We start from the raw sequence: 10,979 nt of genomic DNA, 5'->3' as shown, positions 1-10,979 counted from the left end.
ACCACGGTGACATTGTGAGCTCTCGTGAAATGGTATATTCCCCAGTTTCATGGCTGTAGTGCCAACAATAAAGGAACTGCCTCTGAGCTTTTCCTTTGTGTTGACACGACACACACTGCAAACCATCACCCCCTCCTTAAAGTCCAGCCATGTTCTTGGAACACCTTTATTGTATCAGAATTTCCTTATTATCAAAATTATTAACAAAATGTACCCACATTGGGCGACTGGCGAGTTCTGCTTTGGGACCCCTAACCCTACTCTGAAAAAGGTTCCTAAAATCTTAGTTGGGGTAAATACACTCGCTTAAGATTTGTGTGGATAAAATATAATTTTTTTGGTAAAGTGAACGCTAACCGGAGAAAATCAGAGCTACTGCATTCCATCGATAAAAAGTAAGTATTGACTGAGAGTGGAGAGCTCAAACTTAGTTGGGATTGATGACGGAACGGACTAATCAGTTGATCCTCACATTTACCAGTCAGTGAGAACAGAGAACCAGTCAGTGTTCAGACCCGGTCAAAGAACTATGGCTTCCTTGGTTGTAAATGATGTTATAAAAAGTGTCGATAACTTTATTGATCCAAAGCCTTTGACATCGTGGATCACTCGTTGCTCAGATAGTTATCTGGTTAGCTGGTTTGAAAATCTCTTATATGTAAGATCTCAGTGTGTACTCATAGTAAAGGTTAAATCTGACTTTTTATGTTAGAGGGGGTGACACAAGGCTTGATTCTTGGTACATTTCTTTTCCTTTACATGAATGATATTGTTCAATCTGTTGATGGTTGTAACCATTGTGATGGCAATTTCTAAAATCCAAAGTTCTAAGAAAATGGTAGGTAAGACAGGAGAAATCAATTGCGCAATAAGCGGTTTTAATCTTGCTTGCAAGGAGAAAGTATACAGGTTACAAAGTAACGGTGGATAGTTTCTAAATAAAAACATCATTTCGACAGTATTTATTACATAGGGAAAAGGGGTAAGATGCTGCCATCTGTTTCATGTCAATCAAACACCTTTCCCTTTGTTCTATCACACACGTCAAATGCTATCTTCCCCAACCTTATCCTTCCTGCCATGTTTACTGTAGTGTTTACCCAAAGGGGCCAACTGGCCTTACTGCCCCCTTGCTGTATCTTCTCCTATCCTGTCCTAAAACCCATTGATCTGCATCTGGACAGACAATAGATGCCCCCTATGCAAATACCAGATCCCACACATTCCTATACCTATCTTAACAGTGGGACTCAGTCCTTTATACAGTCAGAATACATTGTATAAGAAATTTCCACAACACCATATTTCTGCAGATGCCACTGTGTTATATCCTGGTGCTTTAAATTATACCCCAGCTATGATAGGCCTGGAACACTTAAGAAACATTTGGGCAGCTCACGTTTGTTGAACTGACTAACGTTTTTTATTAAATTAATCCCCACCACAAATTGCATCAAACTCTACACTCACCTAAAGGATTATTAGGAACACCTGTTCAATTTCTCATTAATGCAATTATCTAATCAACCAATCACATGGCAGTTGTTTCAATGCATTTAGGGGTGTGGTCCTGGTCAAGGCAATCTCCTGAACTCCAAACTGAATGTCAGAATGGTGCGAAAAGGGAAAAACATCCAGTATGCGGCAGTCCTGTGGGCGAAAATGCCTTGTTGATGCTAGAGGTCAGAGGAGAATGGGCCGACTGATTCAAGCTGATAGAAGAGCAACTTTGACTGAAATAACCACTCGTTACAACCGAGGTATGCAGCAAAGCATTTGCGAAGCCACAACACACACAACCTTGAAGGGGATGGGCTACAACAGCAGAAGACCCCACCGGGTACCACTCATCTCCACTACAAATAGGAAAAAGAGGCTACAATTTGCACGAGCGCACCAAAATTGGACAGTTGAAGACTGGAAGAATGTTGCCTGGTCTGATGAGTCTCGATTTCCGTTGAGACATTCAGATGGTAGAGTCAGAATTTGGCCTAAACAGAATGAGAACATGGATCCATCATGCCTTGTTACCACTGTGCAGGCTGGTGGTGGTGGTTTAATGGTGTGGGGGATGTTTTCTTGGCACACTTTAGGCCCCTTAGTGCCAATTGGGCATCGTTTAAATGCCATGGCCTACCTGAGCATTGTTTCTGACCATGTCCATCCCTTTATGACCACCATGTACCCATCCTCTGATGGCTACTTCCAGCAGGATAATGCACCGTGTCACAAAGCTCGAATCATTTCAAATTGGTTTCTTGAACATGACAATGAGTTCACTGTACTGAAATGGCCTCCACAGTCACCAGATCTCAACCCAATAGAGCATCTTTGGGATGTGGTGGAACAGGAGCTTCTTGCCCTGGATGTGCATCCCACAAATCTCCATCAACTGCAAGATGCTATCCTATCAATATGGGCCAACATTTCTAAAGAATGCTTTCAGCACCTTGTTGAATCAATGCCACGTAGAATTAAGGAAGTTCTGAAGGCGAAAGGGGGTCAAACACAGTATTAGTATGGTGTTCCTAATAATCCTTTAGGTGAGTGTATATCTTTTGCCACTGGCCGTTTTAACAGCTTATTAGCCATTTGTGAATGACATTGGTACAGTAACTATCAATATAAGTGACGATAACTGACTTTTTCATCAAGTGAAAAGACGAGAGAACCATTATATTAATGTATAATTCAGTGGTGAACCGTGAGTAATACAGCTGGGCCTTCACCTCGGCCATCACCGCCGTGAAAAGAAATCATCGCGGAAAAAAGCAACAGTACGATGAATTGAAAGGGTTCAACGAGTGCAATCCTTTAATTAACGATGACAAGGACATAAACAAATAGACCATAACGTCAATAACATTCTCCGCAACAAGAGACATTCTCAACATTAACTTCAGAAAACTGGAGACCACTTAGGCTACATAGTTGAAATTAAATAAGCCTACTCTAAACCCAAAATCTGGAAATATAAAATGAGGTCACCCAGAATGTCACCCCGTGACGCTGCCGACACAGACACCGAGGCTCGTTTCATCACCATGGACAGCGCTATGAAATCACAGCGCATTACAAATCATTCACACATTGACAAATAAATTCATGAGCATCATCAATCTACAATACAATTTCACAATCACAATACGCCAAAAGTTACACCAAGCTGGTAATACAAAGACTATGTTTGCATTGAAGTGCAAATGCCTCTCCATGCGGAATTACACATGGGGCAATAAATTAAAGTCACAATTTTAATTTCTAGGTTCTACTATACCTCCTTAATTCTCCGCCCAGTGTGATGACTTGTCAGTTGTAAAAAGTAAACAACTCCAGCAATACAGCCTGTTTGTTTTCTTACAGCCTGTCATCCATGGATATCTAGCTGTTTTTCAGTTAGTGTGGAGAATAGTTAGCAGGTTTTGGTTTTTGATTGACATTTTGTGTCGTAGATGTAGGAAACAGGATCTTTGATGCACCACACCTCTAATTGCTTTGGATATTGCGTTGGAAATCTATAGATAAATATTTTCAATTCAGGATAGCTTTAAAGAGTTTAAGTTGTTTCTTTAGCTTGATTCACCAAGAAGCATGACTTTGAATAGAATCCTCTGTATCCTTCTGGCTCACATTCAAACCCAGTTTAACTTCCATTAATAATATCACACTTAATGTAGCATCAAACCTCAGAATGGAATATGTCCAGTTGGGTCAGTGTGAACATATCATCGCTGGTTTGGAGTTGATCGCTTGAACAATGTAGGAGGAGATATGTGTAGGGGTTTAGTTTGTATTCGGGCAACACCTCTTGTGTTTCAGGCTTCTCCCAAACACCCAAATCCAGACTGGAGAATGGGTTCATACACTGAGATTGAAGCTGAACTGAAGAAAGAGATTGAAGCCAAACTGAAGAAAGAGATTGAAGCCGAAATGAAGAAAGAGATTGAAGAAGATATAAAGAAAGAAATGGAAGACAAAATTAATAAAGAGATTGAAGAAAAAGTGAAGAATGGAATGGAAGACATAATGAAGAAAGTGATTGAATATCAAATTAAGAAAGAGATGGGGAGGTGCATTGACATGTCTGTCCCAGGACCCCACGTGTTCCTCCTGGTGGTCAGACTGGGAGTGAGGTTCACAGAGGAGGAGCAGAACACTGTGAAGTGGATCCAGGAGAACTTTGGAGAAGATGGGTCTAAGTTCACCATTCTGCTCTACACTCATGGAGATGAGCTGAAGAAGAAAACGATCGAGGAGTATTTGGAAGGAAGCACAGAGCTACGAAAGCTTAACGACAACTGTGGAAACAGATATCACGTCTTCAACAATAACAAGAAGGACGACCAGACTCAGGTCACAGAGCTGCTGAGGAAGATAGACGAGATGGTGGAGGCGAACAGAGGAGAACACTACACCAGTAAGATGTATGAGGAGGCTCAGAGTAAGATTAAACTGGAGGAATGGAAGAAATTTGGAATAGAAATGGCCATTGATCTTACAATAGCTATAGGATCATTAATAGTACAAGGTCGGAATGATAAAGATGAAGAACACCACAGAATTTATGATTAAAAAAGTACATATTATTACTTATTGCTGTATTAAGCATTTATGTCCTTAATTATAAGGTTTGGTACAGCATGCTGGTCTCTCTTGTCAGGATAATGCTGGTTTATGTTACTGTCCCTTGCTAGCAAATGTCAGCTAGAACACTGTGACCTAGAACACAAATGAGACCTAGAACACTGGGGAACACAATTTACGTTGAGTTAGATCTGGCACTTGTTTTTGACTAACTTTTGCCCTCTTAATCCAAAAAAGGCCCAGTTTTTTTCTATCACATCAACTTTTTGAGCTACAGGATATCCTGGCTTTGTCTAACAGATCAGTGCGGTTTAGGCACTTACGACGAAAACTAACAGAGGCAGCCATGATCTGAAAGGAAGGATATGAGTATGTGAATACAAAATAAATTGAACAGTCACAAGCTTAGAAAAACAAAACACACTTACATAAGGTCTGCTAACCACTTGTATACAGCACTTAACCGATTGTCCTTAATGAGCTGTATGCAAGGGGTTAGCAGACCTTATGTAAGTGTGTTTTGTTTTTCTTATTTTGTATTCACATACTTAATGGGCAAAAACTCACTCAGCTTATTGTCAGAAGCTTGTGGAAGGTGACTAGACACATTTGACAAAAGTTAAACAATTTCTAGGCGATGCTACCAAATGCTAATTGAGTGTATGTAAACTTCTGACCCACTGGGAATGTGATGAATACAATAAAATCTGAACTTTCTGCTATTATTCTGACATTTCACATTCTTAAATTAAAGTGGTGATCCTAACTGACTTACGACAGTGAATCTTTACTAGGATTTAATGTCAGGAATTGTGAACAACTAAGTTTAAATGTTTTGGGCTAAGGTGTACGTACATTTCTGACTTCAGCTGTATGTTGTCAACATTATGATGAGCGACACTGTAAAATGTTATGATATTTTAACATTTGACATGTATTTCTATATAACAGGCAAATGAATCCTTACCTGAAGGTATTTTCTTGTGAACCGTCTTGCTTATTAACCCAGGGTTTCATTTGTAAGGTGTATATAAACCCACGTCTTGCCTGTTAAAAGTCAAAGAAGTGAATGTTGATGCTGCATTGAAAAGGCAGTACATTGAATATTCTGAAAATTCACTTCCTTGAAGTGATTATCGTCATAATAATCCCAATTCAAAACGTGTCAATATTTGGTGCACTGGGCTCACACTAATAATAGTGTGATGCATCGATAATCAGTACATTCGTGTATGTGCATGTGAACTGTATGTGATGACAACTGTATGTGTCTGCTGTACGTTGTAGCCTACCTTATAGTTGCAGGGTGCTAGCTAGTTAGCTTGCTAAATATGTTAGCAAATTAATTATTTTACAATAACGTCACATTGGACAGACTACCAAAACTATGGAGTTAGATGTGATATCTCAATATTCGTAAATATATATAGAAAATCTGTGTATATTCATCACAACTCAAATAATAGATTGGAGTCTAGGTAGTGTTGAAGTCTAACACTTCCCCGAGTTGGTTTGTTGGAAAGGAGAATAAAACACCAGGAGTCAGGTCAATTACCGTACCGCATATTCCATTTATTACAAAAGCTTTTGGAGACAAAGTGTAGCCGCACAATGTCTGAACATGTATTGTCATAACAGCATTATTTATAATTCAAACACGCCTAATAATGGGGGGGTTGAGGTAGCCTAAGCAAGTGTGCGTTTGGTTCAATTTATGTTCTATACCTTATATGTGTACATGCAGCACAAGTGTCATATTTGCCCTTATGTCTTCAGGTTTGAAGTTCCTCAGTATGTGTGTGCGTTGTCCATCTGTGTCCTGTTTGCCTAAGACACCCAAGCTAAATGTTCAAGTGCATTGGCTCCTCTGGTGGGGCAGGAGACATTTTGGTGGAATTTGGGAAAAACAGTTTTCAGATTTGAATGGTTGAAATCCCCTGCAATCAGAAAAACCCCATCCGGGTCTTCTGTCTGCTGTTTGCTAATAGCTGCATGCAGTTCATTCATTGCTAGTTTAGCATTAGCATCTGGGGGTATGTAGACTGCCGTACCAACAATTGATGTAAAGTCCTGAGGCAAGTAAAAAGGCCTGCAACTAATCATCAGGTACTCCAGACTGGTTGAGCAGTGACTCCAGTTAAGTTAGTGTTTGTAAACCATGTTTTGTTTACATAAATGCCCAGCCTACCTACTCCGGTCTTACCGGAGTCCACTTCAGTCCGATCTGCTCTGAAGACATCGCGCCCTTCCAGCTCAATTACGTTGTTGAGTATGTTGTTGTTAAGCCACATTTCCAAGAAAATCATGACGCTGCAATCCAAAATAAATTTTTGTTAAATGATTCTGTCGTATTTCATCCATTTTGTTCACCAGTGACTGTACGTTAACGAGGAAAAGGCTAGGTAGTGAAGGCTGTTGGGGGGCTAGCATTAGCCTAGCTGGGATGCCTCCACGCTTCCCACGCCTTTGTTACAAATGGCATCTCCTGGAGCATCTTCTTAATCTCCGGTGGAAGTTGGAAGTTGTCAAAAACTCTTTCTGTGCAATTTCCAGGAGTTCTTGTCGACTGTATAAAGTGTACACTAGGCTACACTGAGTGAATAAGCTAATTTACTGTTAAGTAAATTACTGCTAATTTGCTTAATAGTTCTTAGCTTATTCACTACCTGATAGTAACGCTTGCGGCCGATCTGCGCTTTATTTCAGAGTCAACCTATTTGAGTGATTGTCCTTGCTAATGTTATTCTCCTCTGTTCAGAGATCCACCACATCATGCCTACAACCTCGTCCTCCTGCCTGCCCGCCAGCCTACCTGCTCTGCCCATGCTGCCTGCCATCCCTGCCGCCCTGTCTGCCTTACCCCTCTGGCCAACCCTACTACCCCGCCTACCAGCCCAGCCCTCACCCCCCCGGCCTTGCCTCAGTCCTGATACCTGCATTACACCCTGAGTTTAGTTGCTTGGGTCCACTAGAGGTATTTCCCACAACAATCATTACACTTATGAGTGAACATATTTTAATTGAACTGCCAGCTCACCCCTTCCCCATGGTTGGGCTTCACTGCCAGCTCCCCACCTCCCCATGGCTGGGCTTCACCGTCAGCTCAACCCTTCCCCATGGCTGGGTCTCACTGCCATCTCACCCCTTCCCCATGGCTGGGCCTCACTGCCAGCTCACCCCTTCCCCGTGGCTGGGCCTCACTGCCAGCTCACCCCTTCCCCGTGGCTGGGCCTCACTGCCAGCTCACCCCTTCCCCGTGGCTGGGCCTCACTGCCAGCTCACCCCTTCCCCGTGGCTGGGCCTCACTGCCAGCTCACCCCTTCCCTGTGACTGGGCCTCACTGCCAGCTCACCCCTTCCCCGTGGCTGGGCTTCACTGTCAGCTCACCCCTTCCCCATCACACACGCTGACAGGGACCAGATTATCCGATCCAAGCAATGAGCAATGATTGTGGTCGTCCTCTATAAGCACATGACTCTGTGGTTCCTGGTTGTCATCTGACTTTGGGCAGGGATCCATGCCCTGCAGAAGGGATGCAGGCACTACATCAGGGGACTGTGCACTGCAGAAGGGATCCATGCCCTGCAGAAGGGATCCATGCCCTGCAGAAGGGATCCATGCCCTGCAGAAGGGATCCATGCCCTGCAAAAGGGATCCATGCCCTGCAAAAGGGATCCATGCCCTGCAAAAGGGATCCATGCCCTGCAGAAGGGATCCATGCCCTGCAAAAGGGATCCATGCCCTGCAAAAGGGATCCATGCCCTGCAAAAGGGATCTATGCCCTGCAAAAGGGATCCATGCCCTGCAGAAGGGATCCATGCCCTGCAGAAGGGATCCATGCCCTGCAAAAGGGATCCATGCCCTGCAATAGGGATCCATGCCCTGCAGAAGGGATCCATGCCCTGCAGAAGGGATCCATGCCCTGCAGAAGGGATCCATGCCCTGCAGAAGGGATCCATGCCCTGCAGAAGGGATCCATGCCCTGCAGAAGGGATCCATGCCCTGCAGAAGGGATCCATGCCCTGCAAAAGGGATCCATGCCCTGCAGAAGGGATCCATGCCCTGCAAAAGGGATCCATGCCCTGCAAAAGGGATCCATGCCCTGCAGAAGGGGTCTCCAGCAACTGAATGGGGTCCATTGCAATTAATAGTGCCTAAGAAACTAAGAAACTGGACCAGATGTGTCTGTGGCTTATCACACGTTTTGTTGCAGCACTGATTAGTTTAGTATTATTTTACATGAAACATTAGTGAATTGCATATTTTATTTAAACAAAAAGCAACATAAACTTGGTCGTTTTTTATCACGATCATGAGAGCAAATAAAACTCTCAAGTGAAAATCAAGTGAAAGTGGACAAAAAAGTTAACATGCAATACTATAGGCAAAATGTGGATTTTGTAATGTAACTGTAAACAAGCTGGTACAATAACAATGCCATAATGCCATACAGTAAAAACCAAACTTGAGACTGAATATGTCAGTATCATTTTCTGTGTTTTAGCTAAATATATTTTACATTAAAAACTAGTTTGGTATAAATAGAATAGTTTTCATGAAACAAAAAGTACAGCATATTGACACAATGACATGATACTCACCTTATTTCACCAATTAGATATTGGAAAAAGTTTTTAGGCTACATATATGAGGCCACATATACTACTGTTGAATCAATAAAAAGACTACTGTGTATGCCAGAGTATTCTTGATTAAATGTATCCTTTAAAATTTAGGTCAAGGTCTGCTTTTAAAGTATATCCTTGGAATGATGAGAATATATGTAACCTTAAGAACATTTGTAGAAAAGGAGAACGTAACTAAAAAGTGACCAAAATGCATGTTCATTACATGTATATGAGGGACCTGCTATCATCTTATTACCTACTTTTGCTGTTTTACTGCTGTGTGAAGCGCTTTGTGCTTTGGTCTAGAGAAGCACTATAAAAAGTTATCATTATTTGCCTCAGCTCATGCAGTACGTTCAGAACCACGTGTTCTTGCAAAATGTGTTGTCAATACGGATAAGTACTGTAACGTCAGACTATAGAAAAGCTAGGTTTCAAATGTATTGATGTATAAGTAATTAAGGGGCCAAGTAGCTACTTAGCTCAACAATCCCTACGCAGCCAGATAACCACCTCATTTCATTATTTTATACAGGGACATGGCTTATTTCTCTCATTTTTCGATCAAACTAACATTATGGTTAAGTTAGCGAAAGTCAGCTAACGTTAGCCTGCTGTTTGGTACTACTGCGTGTCACGTCCCGGCTGTGCCCCTAGCCATCTCTGCGCTGGGCTCGGGGCATAGCCGGGACAGGACAGGAGGTGGCCTTTAGCCACCTCTACTCCTTTTTTTGGTTTCCCCAATTGGAGGCAGGTGTTAGTTATTGCCTCCAATTGGGGACCCTATTTAAGTTTAGTTTGTTAGGCCCCAAGGCGTGGTTCATTTTGGTTTTTGTTATCCTGTGTAAGGTTTACCCACGTCACTGGTTGCTGCCTTTTGTTTTGCTGGAGTCTTTCTTTATTTTGAATTAAACATGGATTATCTTCACCAACTCTACTCTGCGCCTGTGTCCTTCTCACCCCACGACCGTGACAGAATGAACCACCACAAAGGGACACGGCAGAAATGGACGGTAGAGGAACTCCTCGGTTGGCCTGACAGCGACACTGAGGAGGAGGAGGAGAACCCCTACCGTCCCCTGCGGCACACCGGGCCAACACAGCGTCCACCCACAAGGAGACGTCGAAAGAGGCGACGGAAGCAAACCTCCGTGTGTCCGCCCCAAGAATTTCTGGCTGCGTGGGGGCGAGCGGAGTGGCAGGACACGGCCGTGCCACCCGTGCTCACGTGTGGGGTAGTCCAGGTGCCCCAGCCCTGCCCGGTGCCAGCTCCTAGGCGTCGGGCAACAACGCCGGTGGGGCCTATGAGGGCTTTCCCTGATGTAGGGAGATGCGAGGACTGGTGGGGCTATCGGGACCCGCCGTACCGGTTCTCGCAGCCAGCGCCCCCCGCTGCCTGGGAGCCGCCGCCAGCGCCCCACGCTGCCCGGGAGCCGCAGCCAGCGCCCCCCGCTGCCCGGGAGCCACAGCCTGCGCCCCCCGCATCCCGGGAGCCGCAGCCAGCGCTCCCCGCTCCCTGCAGCCAGCGCCGGCAGCCAGCGCCGCAGCAAGCGCCGGCAGCGCCCCCCGCTGCCTGGGAGCCGCAGCCAGCGCCGCAGCCTGCGCCCCCCGCTGCCCGGAAGTCGCAGCCTGCGCCCCCCGCTGCCCGGGAGCCGCAGCCAGCGCTCCCCGCTCCCTGGGAGCCGCAGCCAGCGCCGGCTGGCTGCGGCCACCTTTGGTTTTGGACATGGCTTATTTCTCTCATTTTTCGATCAAACTAACATTATG

General features: G+C 44.3%; 1 protein-coding gene across 3 annotated transcripts; it reads left to right on the top strand.

Annotated features, from left to right (window-relative positions):
- The first annotated feature begins 2,839 nt into the window (after window positions 1–2,839).
- LOC114838023 (GTPase IMAP family member 7-like) lies at window positions 2,840–7,558 on the top strand. 3 transcript variants are annotated; one of them, XM_034294557.1, is made up of 2 exons: window positions 2,840–5,093; window positions 7,343–7,558. In XM_034294557.1, exon 1 carries the CDS (start codon window positions 3,772–3,774, stop codon window positions 4,570–4,572), a length of 801 nt encoding a protein of 266 aa, XP_034150448.1. In that variant the 5' UTR covers window positions 2,840–3,771; the 3' UTR covers window positions 4,573–5,093; window positions 7,343–7,558. The 3 variants fall into 3 exon arrangements, 1 of the variants encoding a protein (XP_034150448.1); XR_004576209.1 differs by lacking the exon at window positions 2,840–5,093 and adding an exon at window positions 6,186–6,690; XR_004576208.1 differs by lacking the exon at window positions 2,840–5,093 and adding an exon at window positions 6,186–6,853.
- The last annotated feature ends 3,421 nt before the right edge of the window (window positions 7,559–10,979 follow it).

The sequence above is a fragment of the Esox lucius genome, chromosome 9 (genome assembly GCF_011004845.1).
Source record: "Esox lucius isolate fEsoLuc1 chromosome 9, fEsoLuc1.pri, whole genome shotgun sequence".
In the NCBI taxonomy this organism is placed as follows: Eukaryota; Metazoa; Chordata; class Actinopteri; order Esociformes; family Esocidae; genus Esox; species Esox lucius.
Note: the sequence above shows the minus strand (reverse complement) of the source record. Positions and strands in the feature narration are given on the sequence as shown.

What these genes read in the sequence shown, in the direction of transcription:
- LOC114838023 (XM_034294557.1), top strand. Translation starts at nt 3,772, where the DNA reads ATGTGTAGGGGTTTAGTTTGTATTCGGGCAACACCTCTTGTGTTTCAG.